The 25,513-nt window shown below is 27.3% G+C and overlaps 2 protein-coding genes across 3 annotated transcripts; one reads left to right on the plus strand and one right to left on the minus strand.

Annotated features, from left to right (window-relative positions):
* Window positions 1–263: 263 nt before the first annotated feature.
* On the minus strand, window positions 264–1,566 carry LOC8278047 (thaumatin-like protein). Its single transcript, XM_002532776.3, has 2 exons — window positions 1,377–1,566; window positions 264–1,121 (listed from the first exon to the last, which is right to left on the minus strand). The coding sequence occupies exons 1-2, from the start codon at window positions 1,441–1,443 to the stop codon at window positions 442–444; spliced, it is 747 nt and encodes a 248-aa protein (XP_002532822.1). The 5' UTR covers window positions 1,444–1,566; the 3' UTR covers window positions 264–441.
* Window positions 1,567–20,767: 19,201 nt separating this feature from the next.
* On the plus strand, window positions 20,768–24,126 carry LOC8286328 (WUSCHEL-related homeobox 1). Of its 2 annotated transcripts, none has more exons than XM_015727167.2 (4): window positions 20,768–21,799; window positions 21,892–22,212; window positions 22,466–22,542; window positions 23,231–24,126. In XM_015727167.2, the coding sequence occupies exons 1-4, from the start codon at window positions 21,610–21,612 to the stop codon at window positions 23,834–23,836; spliced, it is 1,194 nt and encodes a 397-aa protein (XP_015582653.1). In that variant the 5' UTR covers window positions 20,768–21,609; the 3' UTR covers window positions 23,837–24,126. The 2 variants fall into 2 exon arrangements, with proteins under 2 accessions (XP_015582653.1, XP_002532093.1); XM_002532047.3 differs by having other exon boundaries at window positions 20,769–21,799; window positions 21,892–22,224.
* Window positions 24,127–25,513: the final 1,387 nt, after the last annotated feature.

The following is a 25,513-nucleotide window of genomic DNA, read 5'->3' on the forward strand; positions in this document are numbered from 1 at the left end:
GCTAAAGCTCTAAATTCTCTATATATAATCGAATAGTTATAAACCTTTCCACATATCAAATGCACTTAGAAAGACTCTTAGCCAGCTAGATAGGAAGTAACTTTACCAACAAACTGTAGTAGACAGATTTTGCAGAAAAAGTATTATCATTGTCAAGTTCATTTTTCTTCTTTTTCTTTTCTTACCAGTCCTTACAACTTGATCTTTTATATATATATATATATATATATATATACCACATTAATAGAACTGCAATACATATATAACATGAAATAGCATATATGATAATCATAAAATATAATAATTATCTCTATAAGAAACAAGTGACAGCAGTCCACTACAGGCACAGAACCCAAGTAATTAAATATTTTGAACTTCACTAATTAACTAAGACCGAAATCAAATTAACTACTAAAATGACAAACAAACATCCCACCATAATCAACGGTGATGAGGGCAGAAAGTGACCAAATAGTTACCACGAGTACAAGTAGCAATGCTGGTTGGGTCATCATAAGCGTAAGAGTAAGCTTTAGGACAAGCTGCCTTGAATATCTTTGAATAAGCTGTTGGCTTGCAGGATTGAGGATTCCCAAACTTCCCTGTACAGCAATATCTTGGGGAATTGAAAGCAGAACAGGCACTTTTACAAGCCACCACTCTTCTATTATCTTTGGACCTCACCTGTAACCCAACTGGACACATCAAGTTTAAGTCACTAACACAACCTGCATAGCTACATTTACCTGACCCTTTAAATGGGGTAATGGACATTGCAAGATTGTAACCGTCCACAAGGCTAACATCATAGAAATCTTGGTCATTTCCTAGAGTTATTTCTGCCAATGTAGCTGGTGGTGTACCCCCAATTCCATTACAGAAAAGGGCACCGCCGCAGTCCCCTGTAGCACAACGCCCGCGGCCAGATCCGTCGAATGAGCAACCATGTCGACCCCAGAAACGACCGGACCAAAGGGGTGGGAGCTTGAGTGAGTAGGCCTTGTTGGGTGGCAGCTTAAAGCCACCACGAGCTAAGAGTGGCTTTCCTGCACTTGGTTGGATCCCTGGCCATACTGGATGTGTGCATTTGTTGTATAGTGTTATAGTTGTTGATGAAACCTCTGTGTTCAAGAACAAGAAAGTGAAAAGATCAGCTAAACCAAGAAATCAAGAAGTAAAGGAGAGGAAAAAAAAAAGGTTAAAAGATGGTTCCTTTGGTCAGTAAAGAATCAAGATAAAGAAAAGGAAAACAAATTTTTAAGACCAAACAAAACCAAGAACAAGCAATGTGAGTGAAGATTATAGAGAAAAACAGAATGCTCAAATAGATTAGTAAGGAGCTAGTGTTTTAGATCTTGCAAAGACAAAATTAGTACCTGAAATGTGTGAGAAAATGAGAGTGGAGAGCATGAGAGTGAGAAGAGATCTCAGCACTATCACCATAGCTGAAACTCAAATAATCAGTAAACAGTAAACACCACAAATTTCAGCTGAAGACAACACAAAACTAGAAAACAGAAAAAAGAATTGAGTCCACACTCTCTCCTAATTTTAATGGGCTAGTATGAAAGGGTATATATAGAAGAAAAGAAAAAGGGAGCAGGGTAAATAAGTTGATAATACTGGCTATATTTTTATGAAAAGAAGTGAACAAAAGTGGGCTCTCACCATGTGGTCCCTTAGTGATTTGATTTTTTGATTGAAGCCAGCTGACTAATTGAACAACCATTGATGTTTTTACTTTGGCATCAATTCAAATTTAAATATATTTAAATATTTAAACTTTAATCATATACTCATTTTAATTTCTTAATTTAATTTAATAAGAATTTAAAATTTTATTTTTAACTTTAGGTATTTGTTATTTAATCTAATAGATGTTTAAAATATTATTTTTTTCTTATATATTAAATTTTACACATATCAAATAAAATTACACATTAAAAGTAGTTAAATATTATTAAAAAATAATTAAAATATTACATTAAATTATATCAGAAATTAAGATATTAAAAACTAAATATCTATGTATATTATATATATATATATATATATATATAAACACATTTGATGTTAAGTATCCTGCATACATCCTTTGACGTTACCTACTTAATAAATTAGAACTTTAATTAGTTAAAAATGTTGTATTTTAGTTAAATATTTTTGTATTATTTAATTAAAGATGCCAGTTTGACCTATATTTTGAAATTTGACTCTAGTCGCTTAAAATTTAACTAATTTAAAATAAAATTTAATAAAAAAATATAATTTTGAATCTAAAATAATAAAAATTAAAACCATTTGAACCCAAAGAAAATTCAAATTTGAAATGATCCAAACCTAAGTCACCTGGGTACAGATTAATTTTACCCATAACAATTTAAATCTGAAAATAAATCAAATTTAAAAAATTTTATATTTAAAATTGATAAAATTCGTAACTCGATATAATTCGATTTAAAATATAAAATAATGTAAAGTATAATTTTGAAATAAGATTAACATACATTTTTGTGACATTTAATTATAATATATATAAACAATAATTATTTTAATTAATTTTTATTTCAATTAGAATTTTAAGGATTAATTTTTATAAAATCTATAATCTTTAAAATTATTGCTTTATATATTTTTAATTATTAAATAAATAATTGTTAAGAAATAAAATAATTAAAATAATTTACCTTTATATATTGCAAAATTTATAATCTTTAAAATTCCTACTTTATAAATTATTAACTATTAAATAAAATAATTTAGCTTTATATGTATAATATATTAAGAAATAAAAATATTAACAAGTAACGAAACAAAATAATTTAACTTATAAAAAAGATCTTTGCATTTATTATTTTATAATTTAGTTTAATTTCTATCTTAATTTTTTTAGAGGAAAGAAAATTTAAAATCTGCGATGTTGTCCTTATGAGTAAAATTTGAGATTGAAAAAGAATATAAATTTAAATTTTAAAAAACTTAATTAACAATTAAAAAACTAATTCAATAAATTTCTAAAATTGACATCATTTTAATTTTTTTAAGAAATACTTTACTGCTAAAGAATTTTCATAATCAATCTAAATAATTAAATTAATTATTGTAAAATTAATAACGATTTAATTTCATAGAGATTTTTCTATTTATTTTTAGACTTTTAAATAAAATAATTGTTTTACCTTTATAATGAAAATTATTCTATTGGTAAAATTATAAGTATTTATTCTTAATGTATAATTGATTCAATAGTTTTTATTAATGCTGACTTGTGCGGATAAGCTAATTTAGTAAATTTGATTGATTTATAAGATAATATATGAAAAAAAATTAAAAATTTAAACTTTAAAATTTAAAAATTAACTAATTAAATATATTTATAATTTCACTAGATAGTGAGCAGTGAGTATAATAAATCTTATAAAAGGTATATAGTTTTATTTGATTAAATATTTATAAACAAACTAATTAGAAAAATATTAAATCTATGTTAATAATTAAATATATTCATAATTTTATTAGATGTCAAATTATGCTAATCGATAAATAAATAAATAAATTTTAATTAATTAATAATTAATGTTTGCTTAATTAATAGATTTTTTTATTCTAAAACTCTTAAATTTAATTTTAAAAACGCGAATCATTAGACTCATCAGGTACTTTATCTATAAGTTCATAAAATAGTTTCTAAAGTAAAATATGAATAAATAAAATTCAAATATAAAATTAATATATTTTTAAGTTATAATTGGTATAAAAATTATTGTTTAAATTTATTTATTATAATAAAAATTTAAATATTTTTATAGCTCATTTTAGTTTAATTAGATTTATTTAAATTTTTCTAAAATAAAAAATTAAATTTAAACTATCTAAAAGCATTTCTTAAAGAATATAATTTCTATAATAAATAGTATTTTAAAATAAACAAATGAAAAATGTAAAGATTTTATTTAAATTAATAATTTTTTTATATTTTATTCTTTATTTTACTTTTATTTCTAAAAAATCAATAATTTTAAATTTTAATTTTAATCAATTTTTTAAATAGAAAAATAATATTTATCAAATTCAAATAAAAAGTAAAATCCGATTTTCTAAATATAAAAAATAAATAAATTCTTTTACTCTACATTTAAAATATAATGTTTATTCTATAAAGTAATTCTTAATAAAAAGATTTAATATATATAAAGAAGGGATTAAAATTGATCTCTCTCTCTCTCAACCGATTTGGATTGGGGGTGGGTGAAATTGAGGGCAAGAAAGAAATGACACCTGCAGTACATAAAATAACAAGTGGGTCTTCTCTCCTACAGGTCTCTGTGTAAGGCTCCAAGATTTTCAACCAAATGCACAGTGAATAAGTGTATGCAATTTTGAAGAAAGTAAGCAATGGTGGGACAAAATGCACTGTTTTCAAAGATGTCAGAGATGAGTGGGTGAGTGAGAATAGTATTGTCTTTTACATCCCATTATAAAAAAAAGAAATCAGTGTTCAGTCCTCACATGGACTCAATAAGTGGATTCCTTCCTGCCATACGAGTCTGCACCTTGGAACCAATTTCTGGCACTTTTCTCTTTCGTTCTTTCTTTTGCAAAAAGATTAGTCTTTTTCCAGGAAAAGTCTTTGCCATGTTACACCTTTTATATATGGCCACCACCACCAGTACATAGATTTGGTGATAGGTCAGAAACATTGATACTTTAGTATTCTCAATCTCTTAACCTTTTCCAATTTCCATTCCCTTTTTCTCAGGAAATGTTTTCTTGATTGGTCATCCATAATCACTGAATTTTCACATTAAATTAACCATTAACATCGAGAGTTAATTTGCTTTATTTTATATGAATTATAAAATTTAAAATTTTATAGTTGTTTTAAATAAATACTTATCTAGCGTATCATGTGTGTAGATATACGAATTAAATATAATTAATACGTTTTAATTGACTTTTTAATTAAAAGAATTGTGAATTCCTAAACTCTATTGACAATTTGCTTAGATCCTTAGACAATACTACAAGAATTAAATATAATTAGTAATAAAATAAATATAAATAAATAAATTGATGTAGAGAAATTGTATAAACACCGGTTGTTTGAATAAAATGTGAATAAATAAATATAAAAAATTGTAAGTTGAAATTTAATAATAACTTATTGAAAATAAAAAAAAAAATTTACAGAGAGTTTGTATTTGAGTAATCCTAATTCTTATTAGCATTATTGGTTATATATGCTTGATTGTTGATTTTCTATCTTTTACTTTTCTAATTTTTGTAATGATTAATTAATTAGTTAATTAAAATAATAGACTTACTAATGGACTGAAATCTTTATCACCATTAATATTGAACATTAGCCAGAAAATAAATATAATGCCAACAATAATATTAAAAAGTTATTATTACTGAGTTTTAGTTAAGTTTATATGAAAATTTTTCTTTTATTACAACTTTATCTTTTTCAAAGATTAAAAAAATAAAAGTTATTTATTTTAAATTTTTTTGACCAAACACGTTTCATTTTGAAGTGATTTCATCTCTAAATTAATTAAAAAGCGGTTAGTATATTTAGATATAATTTTTATATATAATACAATTATATTCGATCATGTTCTAATGTGCAATTTGATTTTTGAATTCTCAATTTTAAAAATCTAGTTTCTTAAAAACATATCAAAAATTGTTCTTACTTCAGTGTTTATTCTTCACTAGTCATGTAATCCTGCGTTGCACGGCCATTATTATTATTTCAATTATAAAATTAAGTTGATTAATATAATTTAATAAATTTTTTGATATTTAATATTCATTTATAATATTTTAAAAAATAATAGCAAATAACTATATTTAATGTCCTTTTTAATTTTTTAAAATTTATTAGTATAATAAATTATTATTGATATAATATTAAAAATATAATTAAAGATGTTATTTTCTAGAATTACACTTCTTATCTAGCTAGAAAAGTAATGTATTAATTAATATAATATTAAAATATATTTAATATGCTATTTTTTAGAATATAATTAGTATTATTATCTTATTAGTATTTTTTAGAGTCAGTATTTAAATAGAAGTATAACTTATCAGTTAATAAATTAATAAAAAAATATAAAATTACACATAAATTTGAATTTCATGTGTTAAAAATAGTACACATGTCAAAATAAAAATTATATATATAAAAAATTAAACATGTATATCAAAAAAAATTTAAAATTAATATATATATATATATATATATATATATATATCGTCAGACTATTTTTTAAACTACACTGTCACGTTAAAAGTTTTCTCGGATTACCATATTATAATTTTTATATACTTAGCTTTTATATATTTCATAAAAAGAAATTGCTTTCCGAATAACGATATTTTGTCAATTGACTTACCTTCTATGGTTTTTTTTTATATTCTATATTTTTTCATTATCATATTATGGTTATTTAATCAAATAATTTTTTTAAAAAAATATTTATTATAAAAAATATTCTTAAAACCAGATTATAAAAAAAAACTCAGTAGAAGAAAAAAAAAAGATAAAGCGGAAATGCCAAAACTTTTCTTATTTGGAAAACTTAAAAGAAACTTTTTCTTTTTTTCCACATCCCAAACTATTAAGTAGTATTATTTTTTTTTAAAATGACATATAACCATTTATTGAAAAATAAAAAATATAATATATTTTTTATATTTTTCATTCTTTTTTTTTTCTTTACTCATTTCTTAAATTTAAAAAATCTCGATCTATATTATCAATGTAATTTTATCTGTTTAGATAGTCTATATTTTTAATTAATTAAATAAATATATTTAAAATCTTAAAACTCTAAAATTGTCACGATGGCATGCTTTAATCACTATTTGTCTTTGATGCTTTATATATCACTTATTTATTGAATTAAAATTATAAATAAATCTTTTCAAATTAAATCGTGGCACATATTTCAAAAAAAAATGGATGAATGAATCAACAAATGTTTGGACTATGCTTACTCATTTTTGTCAGTCTCAAGATTCATTATTTGAATTTTAATTATTTATTTTTCTTTTCAATAGAATCTTTTTTTTGATTCATTAATAAATTTAGGGGGGATTTGATTGATTAATAAGTGATCTTCATCTTTCAGTTCTAAAACTTAATTTTTTTTGCTTTCAAAACTATGTCCATTTATAAATTTATACACATTATTATTTCAAAAAACATTATATATTTAGCAATTAAATGTGCTTTCCTTTCATAAAGTATCACTTAAGTTTGAAATCTTAGAGTTTTGAAATTAGTTTTTGTAACACCCGAAATTTTTATATATTTAATAATGAGTTTTTATTTAAGTTAATTTTAGCTTCATTATTATTGGATTTAATTTGAAATGATTTAATGAAAAATTTAATATTAATCAAATAAATGAGTTATTTTCTATACCTAATTAGTTTGAAATTTTAAGAAATTATTCAAGTAAATTATTTGAGAAATGATTATATTTTGGTTATTCAAAATTTTCCCAAATGCATATTTATATAAGTAAAATTATATATTGAAAAATTTTGGAAGAAATTATAAAGGATGTTTTTATAAAAGAATTTTGGGAGAATTGGTATTATAATTGATTAGTAGTATTAAATTTTAAGTTGGAAATTGATTATTTAATTTAATTGTGTGTAGGATTTAATTGGAGGATTATTTTAGAATAAGGATTAAAAGTATAATTTTATTTTTATGGGGTTTTAATGGAAATTTGTGAGTTTGATATTTTCGTAAATAAATATATCGGTCAGGAGTATTTTTGTAATTGTGTATTTTCAATAATTCGGATTTGGCCCAAATTAATTAGTTAAGGGCTTAATTGAAAGGCTAAAAAGAAGTCTGGGGGTCAAATTGGAATTATGCGGGATGAAATTGTAAGTAATTAAGAAAGTTGAGGGACCAAATTGTAGTAAGAAAAAGTTCGGGGGCCTAATGTCGATATTGAAAGAAATGGAATCGGGGAGAGAGAAAGTAGAGAGAGAGAGAGAGGAGCAGGCGTGGCAGGCGGCGCAATGGCCAGCCAAGCGGGAATCGCGTGTGGCGGCGGCCGTTCCGGCCTTCCCCGATCTCGGTGGCGATCAGCTCCCCTTGGAGAGAGCTTCCTTTTGGCGGCAGCGGCGTCGGTTTTGGTGGCCGGAGGAGAGAGATCCGACAAAGTAAAACTTAGAGTGGCAGCCGCGTTTTTGGGCTTTTCCGGCGAGCTCCGGCGGAAGATGGATGATCGGAGGATGTATCCCGACTCTCCTCATCTCAAGCTTCGCTTTGGCACTGGTTTTGTGACGATCGGGTTTCGTTTGCAAATCGATGGCCGAGATCGTCCGCAAATTTCTCTTGACGATCGGGTGTCAGATCGGAAAATCAGAAGCGGGGATCGTCATCAGCGCGTCGTTGTGAGTCCGATGGTGTGTTCGAATCGTCGATCGGACTCCGGCGGCCGGAGGCGAGTCGACCGAGCGATCGAGCATCTCGGTAATTATCTTTGGCCCGTTAATTTTAAAAATCCTTTGATTTTAAATTTGTGTCTATTGGGTTATATTGAATACTTGATGATATTTGTGAGTCAAAAATATTTGTCTGTCAGTTGGCCTGCCATAGTCGTATTTTGTGCTGTGTGGCGGAGTCGGGAAATAGTGAAGTTTGGGGACCCGACTCCCGTTGTTTAAATTGTTGGATATTTGGAGTGTTTTTCTGGCAGGTCCTGGACCCGTTTTTACGGGGGGTAATGTTCGTGTTGTAGGGGAGGTTCTGCCGGATTTTCAGTAGAATTCTCCCGAGTCGAGATTCTTAGACAGTCAGTCCTAGGAGTCTAGACCTAGGATTAATGATCGATTGTTTCAGCGTTTTGATAAATTGTTTTCCATGATTAGATGATCTGTTTGTTCGGCTCGCTCCAACCGAGGTACCGGAGCAGAGCTAGGAGGTCGCCCAATCCTGTGAGTTAAAGTCATTTACTCTTTGCGCTATTGCTAGTCTGATTTTAATATGCTATTTAGAATTTGTGCTTAATATGATTATTATTATCGCAAAATAAATGATTTCACTTGATTATTAATATTTGAAATAATATAAATATTATTACTAGTATGTTATAATAAGATAAACGTTATTATTTTTTTCCTCACAAATTGCACGTTGTTTTACCTTAAATCTTTAATCTTTATTTCGATATGTGTTGGTTGAGTTCATCAGATAATGATATTTATTATATGTGATGATTGCGAATTAGGAAATGTGGCTTGTAGAACATGCCGCCTGATGGGTTACATCAAGACCGCGTGCGCACCGGTAATGATAATGGACATATGTAATCAGATTTTTTATGGGTTTGCCCTGGTCGAGCATGGCTCTCTGGGCTGATTTGTGTAAATTGCCGGAGGTAAGGTCCCTGGTCGAGCATTGCTCTCGGGGCGCCAGTCTTATTGGATTAAGAGAGCCGAATGGCTACTAGATTTCTTATTTGGATACTTAAGTGACCAGACTGGAGGTAAGGTCCCTGGTCGAGTATTGCTCTCGGGGCGCCAGTCTTATTGGATTAAGAGAGCCGAATGGCTACTAGATTTTGGGGTTTAGGGTTCTACTGAGCCACTCGTCCCGTAAAAGTAAAAATATATTTTTATTTATTCATTTATTAATTTATTGTGGTATGATTATAATATGGATTGTATTTACGTGCATGGTTGATATTTTGATTCGAATGATTAATATTTTATGTGAAGGAAATAGTAGGGTATGATTATAGTATGGTTTGATATACTGATTTGAATAATCTATGTTTTCTAAGAAGAAGCAATAGTCCCTAGATCATTTGATTTTAACTCACTCTCAAGACTGACAGTCTCCATTTATGTTTTTTTCAGATTCGTGACTGTTAGTTCTCCCGTGACTCTTATTCAGTAACCCGACTCCTTGATCATCGGGTGATGTATTTGATTTGGTATGTAAATTGGTAAATCTTAGATTCTCCGCAGTAGTAATTAATAGATGTATCAGTTGTAAATTTTATGAGTTTCGGGTCTCGCCTAGTTCTTCTGGCAGACCGATTAAATTATGTAAAATGTAGCATTTAAGATAATTTGTGGCTTTAATAATATTAATTTGAGATGAGATTTATTTAAATCAGTGAGTGTCAGGCTTACTAAGGGTTTCGGTGGCCTTAAGCCTACCCATTCCCTAGTGCCGGTCACGGGCCCACAGGTGGGGTCGTGATAGTTTTAGTATTAATAAGACAAAACTCATTGGTGTTTGCCACTTCTTTTTTTTTTTTTTTTCTACTTTTGTTCTTACTAAATTTTAGTTTACTTTTAAATCAACAATTCTTTTACGTGTTACATAACTTTTAAAGAAAGTTTTTTAAATATAGTAGTTTTTGAAAAGCCTATCTCATATAATTAAGGGCGAGCAAGAAAACAAACAAAATGAAACCGATTGGAGTCGAACATCAGTTGCTTCGATCAATAGAAACTAAATCATAAAAATATTTAATAAATAAAATACATAAAATTTAAATTTTAATGTAAAACTTTAAAAGTTTCAATTTGACAATATTTATGTCCTTAAATAACTCTCCTTAAAGTTCACACACAAGAATTAAGAAAAATACAATATTAAATGGTCTCAATTATAAACACCTTCAATTACTACTCATCACCATTATCCAACGTTTGGTGTCCAAATTCTGGCGATTGATGATCAAACTCTGGCAATCGATGACCAAATTCTGTCGATCGGTGATGTTTTAAAAAAATAAATTTTTTATTATGAATAGATTAAATATTAAATATTAAAATTGTAATGATATTATATTAATATAAATATTTTTTTTACTATAATCAAATATGTAATGGAATGTTATTATATTACAATGCATTATATGATTGATTATATTTTATTTTATTATTAGGATTAGCAGACTAGGTTTAGTTAAAGATGGTTTGTACCTTTTCAAACTTGATTTAAAAATGAATTTTTTTAAAAAAAAAAACTCAATTATAAAACATATAACTTATGAACTTCAAAAATCATTATTTTTATTTTTTTCTCTTGCTTTCTTGAATAAAGGAAAATTAAATTTTACCCCACCTACGATTCCCCTCCCTTTTCCTCCCTCCTCTTTTCTCCCATTCCAAAACATATTAATTTTGCTTATGATTATTTTTTATCAAATTAGTATATGAAGATTTTTATGTTAAATAATATTCAACTTCTCCTTAGACAATTTCGCAATCCAAGAAATTTAAAAAAGTTTTGATTTATTTTTCTATTTTCACATTGACATAAAAGTTAGGTACGCCATAATATTAAAATCAATTTTTAAAATTCAAAAAGTTCAAAACAAATAAGTATAACTTTTTACATGTAAGTAAAATCTCAGGCCCTTCTACCACTTGTTGCAACAATTTACAACTATATTTTAAACATTCTAAAAAACTTATGCTCAAGAGAGTCAACTATCTACAATGATCTATCATCCTTTAAGTTCCAAAATCCCCACAAAATATTAGTAGAGCACTGGACGGCATTGTCTGACTACTTACTCCGATGACTAAGTTAATAAAAAAATTAAAAATAAAAAAGAATTGAATTATATATCTGTTATGGACCTGGCAGTCTTATAATTATGCCTTTATATAGGATTTGTCATCATCCTTGTCCTACTCAAAATATAACAAGTTTTTGTAAGCAACCTTCATTCCTCCTTAGATTATTCTTCTCTAATGTCATATCTTAAGGATATTTACTTATCATGTGAGGATATGTCAATTTGAGCTTAAGTATGATTGTTCTTCAATAGAACATAAAATCCTAATAAGAATGTAATAAGTCATACCTGATTTACTCAACACTTTAAACCCGATATAATTTACTTGATTATCATTATTTACTCGGTATATTCTAATCAATAATCAATGATTACTATTCACATTTCTTATCCCTTTATTTACTCACTCTTCCAAATAAGTGAAATGTTAATTCCTCACCTTTCTTTTCTTTTCCTACCTTTCCCCCTTTCCAAACAAAGAAAAAAGAGAATAAAATTAGAAATCTCACTACCTATAGAGATTATATTGGAATAGTTGTCCTTTAATGGATCATTCATAGATTTAAGTTAAAACCGCTAACCTATAGCATATACTTCAACACCTTCCTATCTAATATTATTATTTTACGATGAAATATTAATAATATATTTAATTTCAAAAATAGACTTAATTCATAGATGGTTTATTATGAAAATAATTATTAAAATATTCTTAAAAATATTATAATTTTATTTTTAAAATTTGTTGTTGCAACTTATTTCTTTCTTTTTGATGTTCTTGAAAAGTGTTTTTTGAGTGCCCCAATGGCCGCATTTGAATAGAAAATGAGCCTTTGGGTGTTATCCTACTAAAAAGGACTTACTTGAGAGCAGAATAATTCTTGCCTAATAATGTTCAAATCTTTGGGAAGTAAAACATTTTTGAAAATATAATTTCGGTCATATATATTAATATTTTAATATCTTTTGATTTGTTTACATTTAAATTCTTTCATTATCAATAGAAAAAAAGATAATTGAACTATTTTTAATATTTTATTCTAGAAAATTAAAAATCAGAAACATGAGATTCCATATTTTATCAAAACAATATAAATTTCATATTTTATCTAAACAATATAAATTCATTTCGCTACGTATTCATAAAAAATATATTTTCATTATGGACTTAGAAGGAAATCCGAAAGTCATGTTTATTTGAAACAGAATTTTGTCGCTAACTACTTGAACACTATTAACGCTATTTATATTAATTATTTTTCGAGGAAATTAATCTATTGAATAGAAAGTATCCTTTCTTGTTTTGATTTGCAACAAATCAAAGTATGGTAGTACTTGAGAATACTGATATCTGATTTCAAGTTGCGTTTATAGGGCACTTAAGTAAGAATAATAAGATGAATTAGGCTAAGGCCACGGATGTCGGTGACTAGAAAGGCAGTCTTGGACTTGGGCAATAATTACACTCTTTCTGCTCCCATGCCAAGGCTGACTCCCGGGTATTTTTTGGCAATACAAAGTAGGGTATTCAACTAAACCGATAATTTGATATATTTGTTGGATTTAAACTGTTTTGTATTAAAGATGGTTTATAAATATTTAAAACCGAGTAAAAGTAAGTTGAATTAGGTTTTAAATTTATAAATTATAATAAAATCTAACTCAATATAAAGCTCAAAATTAAGATTCATATGTAATATATTATTTATATAAAATTATGTTATTTTAATATCATATATATATATACTTTTTTTAATAATTTTAAAGTATTTTACAATAACTTTATTTTACTAATTTCTCTCTTAAATTCTTACAATGGTTATTTATTTTTATTTTTTCTCATCAAAAAGTAATATTAAATTTTAAAATTATTTATTTAACTATTTTTATTCATTTAAACTATATAATTACATGTAATTTTATTTGTTACTTTTCTTGCTAAGGACTTTTATTTTTTATACATATTTTAATTTTAATTTTCGGATTAGATTTTTTAAAATCAAATCTGATTAGAAACCGACAATCCAAATTTATTGATTTTTTAATTTTAAATATTAAATTTAGTTTTAAATAAGTACAACCCGACTAATATGACTTAGAATGGTATATAGCTTCTAAACCGATCAACCCAACCTTTGAACACCTCTAATACAAAAGAATTTTAGGCCATCAGGCCCTTCCACTTTCAAGTTATTCAATCTAAGACAACTAGCCAACGGCTTTTATGGGTGTATACATAGTATGTGTGTTCCCTTATTATTAAAAAAATTCTTGTCTAGGCTTAGTATATATCCCGACCTATATACTAAATCCATAAATAATCAGGCTATATTTATTAGTTTTAAATGATGAAGTATATGTTAATCATTCAATATCAAAATATAAAATATTCATACATACATATCATTCTCCTATTAATTGTAGTGTACACACCAAGTCTAAGAATCTCCTATTAAATCAATATAAATTCATATATATATAGAGTTTATTATATTCTTTTAGATATTAGAATTAAATTTAAGAAAAGATTTTAAAAACTTGATTCAATTTCATAACAAAATACTCTTACTTAATATTAAGCTCAAAGTTCAAAATTAAATTTTTCTCTACTGGTTAAGTCCTTTAACTAAGCAGACAAACTAAAAGAAAATCTAATAAAAGGACTTTAAAGTGTTAATACAATGAAAACTCAAGTAAATATTGAATTTGATTTCAAATTAGGAATTATCAAAGTGTTAATATAATTAAAACTCACGGAGGTAACACATAATTTGCTCTTTTCGGGGTTGCTTACTATCAATTTTTTAAAAAATTTATCTTAATTTTTAAAAGTTTATGGTGTAATTTTAACCTAATAATTTTACACAACTTTTGCAATTTACAAATTATGTAATTTTTATATCCAATTATTTAGTTTGCTTAGGAATTTTCGTAATTTATAACACTAAGAATTTAATAGAATTGCACGAAACAATGAAATAAATTATATAATTTTATGGAGACATAATGTAAGCTTTTGGACTAACTTTCTATTAGATTGTAAATTTTTTTAGTATTAAATTGTAAGGTTAAAATTACACAATGCATTGCATATGTGATTTTGGGCTAATCCCATGGGCTTCACAAGTTTATTTACTTAACCTTTGAACCCATAAGACTGTATATAGAGGTTGGGATTGGGCCTGCCTTCATGGTTAGTAAATGTGATATGAAGATTTCAGTTTTTGTTTTTTTATAAAAAAAAAATAAAAAATCAATAAATGCCTTTATAAAAATAATATGTATTTTAGTCTCTAATTCTTTACTCTAAATGACATTTTCTTCCAAGAATTTCAAAAGTAATAACTTTCTTAGTCATTGAAAGGTACATAATTGTGGGACTAAAATTTGTTTAATTTAAGATGTGATGGACTGAAACATAAGTTAATTTTGAAAGTGGAAGACTACAATATAATGTGAAGAAGTTTGCAATATTTCACAATTCATTTTGTTTTCAAATGAAAATTGTGAAAGTGTAATTAAGGTTAAAGCTAAGGGGAAAGCCAATAAATTGCTCTTATATATATATTTAATTTACATAATCTTTACCCTTTCTTTTCATTCTTTTTTTCAAAATAAAAAAATAAAAAATTAGGATTAACTATGATAATGGGAAATATATTTTAATAATTTGTTATGCAAATTAAATTTAAATTTTATTTTTTCTTAATAAAATAAAATAAGGAAATATTAAAAATGATTACTATTATCATTTTTATTACCATGAATTGTGATTGCCACACAAAGTCCCATGTGCCATACTTAGAGGCTCAAACTATTCGGCTTATTTGAGATTACCATTAATATTCTATTTGGTTAAATTTTATAGAAATTATAAATTATAAATTTTATGGGTTACCTTATATGGTTTGATCTAATATATGAGTCGGTCCTTGTATTTTTTTTATAACATTAAGACCTCTTTAATTTTTAATAAAACTAACTAATACCGTCTTCTGTGTTTGTTTAAAGACTAAACTGGTAATTTAATAGTATAATTTGATCCTTAAATTTATTTTCAAGTACCAAATTCGTCCAATATTAATTTTATCATCAAGTTAGAGTAAAATCTTAGTTTTAGCATAAGTTAGTTTTATTATCTAACTAAAATAATAAATTTAATATTCTTCTTCTTGCTCTAATCTTTTTTAATATAATTTAATTCAAACAAATTTATATATTTTAAAAGTATTTATATTTATAATAATATTATTAAATTACTATATACTTTACTAAAATTTAAAAATTTTATGCTTTGAATGAAGTGAAAATTAATTTAAAATTTTACATATATTCAAATTTTTATGAAATTGGTTATAGCTAAACTAAATTCTAACAAAATAGTTAGAATTTCTAAATGAATTCCTCATTATAGTTTGTCAATGTATTTCATAGCACCAAAGCATCTTCTCTAATTTATTATTTTCATTTTATTTTTTTTTCATATATATTTTTTCAAATAAAATAAATTTTTTAATAGATTTCATCCAAATATAGCATTAGTGTCTTTTAATCTTGTGATTAGGAATAAGAAGAATTAGACTAAGAAAAGAAGATATAATGAAAATACCTTAGTATGCATTATAGAGTTATAATGCCTTGAATGAAAAATCTATACATTGTGAGTGAGAAACCTGAAAAATAAAATAGTTATGGGAAACAATAGATTGAACCGTGTGAGAATACTATCCTTAATCCCTCCAAATAAGATGAATGAATTAAATTAGCAATTATTTCTTAAAATTTTCTTTTATTTTGCTAAAAACAATAAATCAAATCAATATTCAATACATCTCAAAGAAAAGGAGATGTATTGAATCTCTCCTTAAACAATAATTTAATATTTGTTATAAAAAATCTTTAGGTTAAAAGTATTAGGAACATCATTTTTACTTTAATATATGTTGGTATAAAAAATTTAGATTACATCACTAGCTTGGGTGACTTAGAGAAAAGGCACATTCATTAGATTTGGACTTAAAGGAAAATAAGAGGATTACTAAATATAAGCTAGAGTAAATGCTATTTTGATCATATAGTTTATATTATTTATTTCATTTGCATATATATTTTGTGTTTGTTTAATTTCTTTTATAAACTTTAAAATTATTTTCAAACATTGGCTTAAAGTGTTTAGATTTATTTTTAAGTGTTTTTATGTGATAGTTGGTCTTTATAGTATATGCTCTATGGTTTCTTGTGAGATTGATCTCATGGTAAATTTTATTGTACTAATGTTCGGTTCGTACATTTGCAAGTACTAAATTTGAGACATCAGTTCATATGCATCTCTCACAATCTTTTGCAATTCTATAGTAATGTGGCATACTTCTCTTGAAAATGGTGGTTGTTTTCTCTTAAAGTGTTGTCAATTTTTTTAATTTATAATTAACATCCTTTATGAGAATATTGTTTCTTTTTTACTTCTGTTTGTGAAGGATTAAAATATAATAATCTGTGAAATCCAAGTGCTTAATTGAATTGAAATTGAGTTCATAAGGTTAATTGTAAAAATATAACTAATTCAAGACAACGATTATATATTTGGTCTTTTACTTTTAATCATAAAATAATATCGATATGTAAATAGTTTTTGAATTAATATTTTTCTTATTTACAGAAGTCCAATGGATTGTGGGCTACATAATCGGGAGTAACCATTTCCTTACATTCGCCACAAAGGCGAAATATTAATATTTTTTATTTGAATTATTATATTAACACATAAATTAATATGATATTTTTCTATTTAGATAATAATTTTAATTCTAAAATATAGCATATTTTTCTAATTAAACCATGATTTATAATCTTTATATTTTTCATGTATTATAAATTAATTATTAGTTTATGTAATATAAGTATTAGTTTATATTTTTCATATTAGTTTATGTAATTTAATTATTAAATTAATTAATATATTAACAAGGTTTTATGATCTTATACGACTTATTATCAATTAATTATATTTATTCCATATAGTGTTAATTAAATTTCATACATTAAATATATTTTAAATAAAAAATTTAATTTAAATTTTACGAATTCAAAATATTTAATTAAATTAATAATTAAAATTGCTCTATATTATATCATATTAATTCAACCTCAAACTCATATTAATTCAAATTCTCATTAAGTTGCTTTATATTATATCAATTTATTTAGTCACATTTCAATAATTTTAAGATTTAACATAATGTCAGAACGAATCTCATCTAATTTTATTTTTTGAATTTAAATGAATATTTAATTTTAATTGCGTATAACCAGGAGTGATGGAGAATACCATATTATCAATATATCAATATGTTGGACTAAAGTTAAATAAGAATTCATATTACTTTACATTCTGAAATCTCACAACAATTTTTTTAATTTCCTGAAAAATACTTCTCCAAGCACAACTTCAAAATAGCCTGAGAGTTGCTCTCTTTGGCGGGTAATAGCAAGCAAAATGATTTTCACCAAGTTCCAATTGGAATAGTCTCCCACCAATACTTACATTTTATTTATTTTTATTTCACAATTATTTCAATAATATTTTATGATATTATCTTGTCAATAGTTCCTAACTCATTGGAAAAACTCAATTTTCCAAATTGAGTTTGGCATTCATCTATTCATTAAGATAAAATTCATTATTGAGCTCTTGATTTTTTAAATTTTATTCTATTAGATTCTTAAACTTTTATTATATTATATTAAACCTTTATATTTTTATTAATAAAAATAAAAATAAAAATATAGAAGCAAGACAAAATTTAAAGAATTCAATACAACTGAAAAACTTAATAATTTAGAAATATATTTTTCCAGCATTTAAATTACATATGTCATTCAACATTGCATTAGGGTGAAGAGAGAGTTTTACCCAATGGATAATATAGTAGAAAATAAAGGGAATATAAAATGGTAAAAAAAAACCAACTGGGTAGGAATATTACTGAAAATACTAAGGAAAAAAAGTTGGTGTAATAATTAAGCAATAATAATAATAACAATAATAATAATAATAATAATGGGGAATTTCCAAATAGGACAAAAGGGGAGAGGGACACCACAAAATTGAAACCGAATGATTCCATCATAATGAGCAAAGGGACTTTGTATCATATCCTTGAAAGGGGTAAGTACTGGGAGGGTAGCCAGTTGAATAGCTTTGCAGAAATCTTATTAGCTGCACCCACCAGTAGGACATGGACATGTTCACATCCATCCTTATAATAAACCAATCTTTCAAATACAAATATAAAAAGGAAGGGAAGATTCCAAAAATTGAGACACAGTAATTGTGGTAGCATGTAAAAGTGTAACATCATTCTAGCTAGCACATACACATGTTAACATAAAAAAGGACAACAAACATATATACATATAATCTATTACCCAGACATACCAATCTAACTCTACCTAGAAAACCAAAAACCAAACAAATATAAAGAAAGGCAAAAGTACATATAACCCCCTTAATTACTTTTTATTTTAAAGTATAATTCACTACTTAATATTGATTTTAACCCCTAAAACTCATTGTGTCTTTACTTAAGCTTTAAATATTTCTAAAGTCATTCAATCATATCCAAATCTAAATTTATTTTAAGGTCAGACTGAGAATTAGAGTTACTATTATGTATAATAATATGAAAATATATGGAAATACAAATTCGAGTATTAAGATTTTACATGTACGTGAAGTTCACGCGCCGTTTTTTCATCAGTTTATTTTTTCTATTTAAGTATTGTCTCCTCAATTGCGAAAAGAATAAACCCCTAAAGTCAATCTTCTCTCCTCAACGCATGCTATTTGCCTATGAGACAACATGAATTGCAAGTCTTTCTAACTCGCTAGAAAGCCGCTCGTTCGGCCTACTTCAACAAGACTTGGATCACCGACACTTATAATTACAAACTTCAAAGTTAGGTTATTTGAATTTAAGTAGACTGTTTTAGAAATGAAAATGGTTTAAAAGAGTCGCTTTGAATTAATGTTGGGCAGTGAAGGCTAGTGTAACTTCAGGCATGGAAGAAACATGTATTGTATGTACTTACTATTTAAAACCCAATAAAGGGTAGATAAAAAGGAGTTAAAAAAGATGATTAGAGATGCATAGCTGAGGGTAGAAAAAGGGAATTTAAATGTTACAGAGAAGAGAGAGAGAGATCCGTACAGTGAAATGCGAAAGTCTTAAAAAAAAAAAAAGAAAAAAGGGAGAGAAATAGAGGGGCAGTTTGGATTTAGAATAAGTGTGAAAGGCACGAGACATGAAGAGAACAATAAATGAGAGAAGGGGCTGATGAGTGTTTATATATAAAACCCTCATCATCGTCACGTCCTTTTTCATTTGCTACTCCCAATAACACCTCCCAGAATTCCACGCTTCCTCTTCCTCTTCCTCTTCCTCTTCACACCCTTTTCTTTTCCTTTTGTCCTTTGTTTTCTTTCTTTTTTACTCTTCTCTCTCTCTCTCTCTCTCTCTCTACATTCACATTCTTCACTCGAAACTACTTTCTCTCTCCAACCCCATCTCTTGCCTTCATTCTCAGTTACGTATTCATATTCCTTTCTTTTTCTTTCTATTTTATGCCAAGTTCAAATGGTTTTGTTTCTGTTTGGAACCAATATTTGAATAGATGTAAATACCCGCCACCATTTAATCTAATGCTGTATGCGTCCTGTGCCGGTTAAAATAGGCCAAATACATATTTAAACACATAAATTCTATTTTTTTTAACCTTTTAAATATCTTTAATTTTTCTTATTTATCCTAACAGACACCTGAATTTTATTTTTTAATAACATTTAAACACTTATGAGCTGTGCACATGAATGTGTTGAATAAAACCACATATGTCGAAAAGTGTTTAAATATCACAAAAAATAATTTTGAGAGTCTATTAGATTATATCAAAAATTAAAATATTAAAGTGATCAAATTCATAAACTTTAGGTGTGCATTTAGCATTCAGAACATAATAGCGTAAAATAGATTAACAAAAGAAGACCTCATATATTCATATAAAACTATATATGGTTGTTCTTTTATTCATTGATGCCATCCTACTTAAACATTTAGTAGATGTCGAAAATGTGTGCATAACCCATTAAATATGTATGAATGTTTGATTTTAGTTTGAATTTAGACTAAGTGAAAAGGAAAAATGTTACCTACTAAATATAATGGTATTTATCAATTTTCATTATTCAAGTGAAGGAACTTAATTAGATTAAGAAGTTTATCCTATGGAAAATTAACTTGATAAACTAGATCAAAATGATGATTTTTAACATGGGTGAAAGCTTACATGTAATATCAACTAAACATACCCAAAGAGAAGAGGGAAAAAAAGAAAACAAAAATTGAAAACTTTATCTCTCTCTAAAATAGCATAGTCAACCTCATGTCATGCTCTCTCTCACTTTTTGATGTTCCATAATAAACCAACACATATGCACCATTTTTCTTTCTTTATCTACCTCAGTGTGGATGTAGTTGCAGAAGTAGAGTGTGATCAATCCCCATCTCTTTTTGAAAATCCTCAAAACTCAAAAACTATAATAATTATAATAATACTACTTACTACTTACTACTTACTACTACTACATCATCATTTCACCCTCATCTAACCCATTCCAAAACAAGGACTCTCTCTCTTTATTAGCATCAATATACATACTATTTATAAACAACATCCACCACCCTTTGTTGTAAAGGTAACCACTTCCATTTCTCGAATCACCTCTTTCATGCTATTCTTGTTCCTGCTCAACCCAACACCATATTCTGAGCCCCATCCCATCTCAGGAAAAAGCAAGGAAAGAGAAGCAAATTTACTCCATTTTTTTTCCCTTGTATTTTGCTATCCACTTCCGCACCTAAACTAAATCTCTCCCCACTTTCATTGATAGAGGATCAGAAAATAAAGAAAAAGAAACTAACCCCTTTTTTGTTTATATATATATATATTTTTTGTTTTACTACTTCAAAACATGTGGATGATGGGTTATAGTGATGGTGGTGAGTTCAACATGACAGCAGATTCCTTCAATGGCAGGAAGCTTAGGCCTCTCATTCCAAGGACACCAGGGCCTAATTCTACAAACAACACTTCTAACTCTAGCCCTCCTACACTTAGCCGTCTTCATGGCACTGATTTCTTTTCACTAAATCACCATCTGGGTATGCGATATTTTCTGCACTTATATATCATTTTCTTGAGTTTGAATTACTTTGAATCTAATACATATTTCATGCCATTTTTCTTGGTGCAGCAACTATGGCTGATCAAAGCAAAAGAGATTTCCATACACAACCAGTTGTAGTGAGTTCAAGATGGAACCCAACACCAGAGCAGTTAAGGGCACTTGAAGAATTGTATAGAAGAGGGACTAGGACTCCAACAACAGAACAGATTGAACACATAACAAAGCAACTCAGAAGATATGGAAAGATTGAAGGGAAGAACGTATTCTACTGGTTCCAAAACCACAAGGCAAGAGAAAGGCAAAAACGTCGCCGTCAAATGGAATCTGCAGTCCCTGATCACGACCAGCAGCAGCAGCAACAACATCATGACATAGAAATCTTTGAAAGTAAAGAATCAGGTTTTGGATTCTATAAGAAAAACCTTTTGCACAGTTATTTCAAAAATCCTTGCTTGAAAAAAGATAGAAATGTTTTGATATGTATGGCTTTTTTCAAAATTCCATTTTGTTGTTAGTTAGAATTGTTTGATGGGTTACCTTTTAGAATTCCAATTGTTCTTTAGAGAGAGAGAGAGAGAGAGAGAGAAAGAGAGATGCTAAAAAAGTTGCATTCTTTTTGTTTTTCTTTTTGTCTACACAGAAGCAAATAGGACAGGTTATGAAGGTGAACAGACCAAGAACTGGCCTCCCTCTACTAACTGCAGTACACTACCAGAGGTCTATTCTTTTATCTTCCTTTGTCTTTACTTTCCCTATTGGAGTGCACTAACACAGTAAATACTCCTCTTTTCCTACTTCTATTATCTATAATATCCTCAAAAAGCCCACATAACATATGCAATTAACCTTTGATATAATCATAATTACCTTATGATTAAAATTCTTTCTTTTTTATAAATTTTCTTTTGTTCAAGAAAAAGAAAAGGAATATTATCAGAATTGAAAGTTGAGGTAGAGAAGAAGAAGATATGTCTATGCAATGATAGAAGCAACACAAACTTTGTATATGTTGGGAAATGAAAAGGGTTTAAAAGCTGCATTACTTCCTTTCTGTCGGGGCTGCTGTTATGAAACAAGCTAGGTTTTTTTTTTTTGGTTTTCTTTTTGGTTTTGTGCTTATTAGGGATTCATGGCATGGCATGGCATTTAGGCTAGTCATTTGGGAACCCTTTTATATTTTTTGGATTTTAGGGGCACCCATGATGCTGAAAAGACACTGCTAACCCCAAGAAACAATTTGGCTTCTACTTTCTCTGCACTAATTTTACGGCATTTGTAAGCTTATATAAGATTATTATGAATATATAATAAGTTGAAAGAATGTCCAAAAACTTTGTGCCATGAGTAATAAATAAAATGAGGAGAGGGAATTTGATGTGTTGCATGGTCATTTATTAATTTTCAGGAATCAATTTCAATACATAGAGCAGCTAAAGCGGCAGTGGCAGAATGTAGAGCAGGCGATGGATTGATCCAATTCGATGAAGTAGAATTTCAGCATAGAAGGAGCTTTATGGAGAGGAATGCCACGTGGCAGATGATGCAGTTGTCTTGTCCATCTCCCACCCACCTCATAAACACTAGCTCTAGTACTAGTACTAACACTACTTCTACAACTGCTACAACCCTAACAGCAGCAGCAACATCAACAGCCACAACAACAACATCGACAGCTCCAACAGCAGCAGCAACAAGAAGAACAATGGACCCAAAACTCATTAAAACTTCCCATGACCTTAATATCTTCATAGCCCCCTATTACAGAGAAAATGGGAATGGCCTTATTTACAATTATAACAACTTCAACAATAGTCATGTCATCAACGAACAAGATAATGGGTGTGGGGAATCTCAAACACTTCAACTCTTTCCTCTTCGTAGTGGTGGTGGTGGTGGTGATGGTAATGAAAGCATTAATGATAAAGAGACTGAGACATCAGCAGTTGCTGCAGCTATGAATGCCAACTTCACTCCTTACCAGTTTTTTGAGTTCCTTCCATTGAAAAACTAATGACCCACTAAGCATTTCTTTCTTTCTTTTCTTTTCTTTTTTTCCTTACCCTACTTTATGAGCATCCTGCTATGTATGTAAAAACGATGGGTTAGGCTATGGATTTTTGTATTTTTGTTGGAAATTGGGAACTGCATGAATGCCTTCTTTCCAAGCTGATAATGATGTTTACATTACATGGAATTGTAGTAATGGTTGATGTGGGGGTATGAAAGAAGTGGTTGCCCTAAAATGGATTTGGACCATGTTGGTTGAAGCAATGAAGAAACTACATTTAAGAGGGAATTTCATTTCAGAGATGTTAATGTTTGACATGATAGGCCTCATTTAGGTAACTGAAATGTGCATGTGTGATTGTTATATATGTTCTGTGTGAGAAAGAGAGAGAAAATTGTGTTCTTCAATGCAGAGAGTCCAAAATAGAATTAGATGTGAAAGTTTGATCTTGAAACTACTATGAATTTGGCTTGTGTTTCTCAGTCTTCTGTTTCATGTTTGGGATGTAACATATGTGATCTATATTCTATTACAAGCTGAGCATTTCCATCTCTTCTCTCTCCTTCTTTTGGAAAATAAGTTGTTTATACATTCTAAAAATTCGTTAGGAATTTAAAATTCATAGAATTGTCATAATCCATGGAATTAAGAACCTACGTTTTTGTTGAAATTCTCATTTCATGGACTTATATATCACTTACCCTCCACCCAGGAGTAATTGATTTTTTTTTTTTTAAATTAAGAATTCAAATCAGCTGTTGTTCTTGTGAAATTCAGTAAATCTTTTTCTATTTTATCCTTGTGTCAATCTTATTTAATATTAATTAGTTTTGCAAAATTTTATAAATCTTTCAAATATTTTTAAACTATAATTTTGTTATCATGACAATGTGTGAATGGAATAAGAGAATGTGACACAATTATTTCTATAACAATAAGTAATAATATTGAATATATCAATAAAAGGGTAATTTAGTTCCAATTATTATTTTTTATTTACAAATATGCATATTAAATACGTTCTTAATTCAAGTGAAATACCAAAAACATTAATTACTCTGAAATAAAGGTTGTAATATCATAGATTTTATCAAAACTCACATCCTATGCAGGTTTTTTTAGTCTCTTAAGACATTATGGTAGATAATATATTTTGAGTAGTTCATCCACATAAATTTATAGATTATTTTTAAGAGAAAAATCAAAGTTCCTCATAACAAATCAATAGAATTCGCAATCTATATTTAGATTAGGCGTAATGCATATTTAAATATCTAAACTTTGGTCAATTCAACTAAGTTAACAAACACTTGAATTCTATTTTTGTAACATCTTAAACACTTTTGATTTTTTGTTTAATCTACTAGACGTGATAATATTAAACACTTTGAGTAATATACGTGAACGTATTAAATATAGTCACGTGTCAAAAAGTGTTTATATATTATAGAAAAAATAAATTGAGATGCCTATTAAGTACTATAAAAAATGAAAGTGTTAAAAGCGATTAAATTGATAAAGTTCAATATATAAATATTCATTTAGCTTTAGATTAATTACATAATTAATTAATACAAAAATCTTGCTTATAAGAAAATTAATTACATGATGGATGGAGATATTTACACTGGTCTGTTTATTTATAATGTTACAAAACTATATGGAATATATGAAAAATAA

Source organism: Ricinus communis, chromosome 3 (genome assembly GCF_019578655.1).
Source record: "Ricinus communis isolate WT05 ecotype wild-type chromosome 3, ASM1957865v1, whole genome shotgun sequence".
Lineage (NCBI taxonomy): Eukaryota > Viridiplantae > Streptophyta > Magnoliopsida > Malpighiales > Euphorbiaceae > Ricinus > Ricinus communis.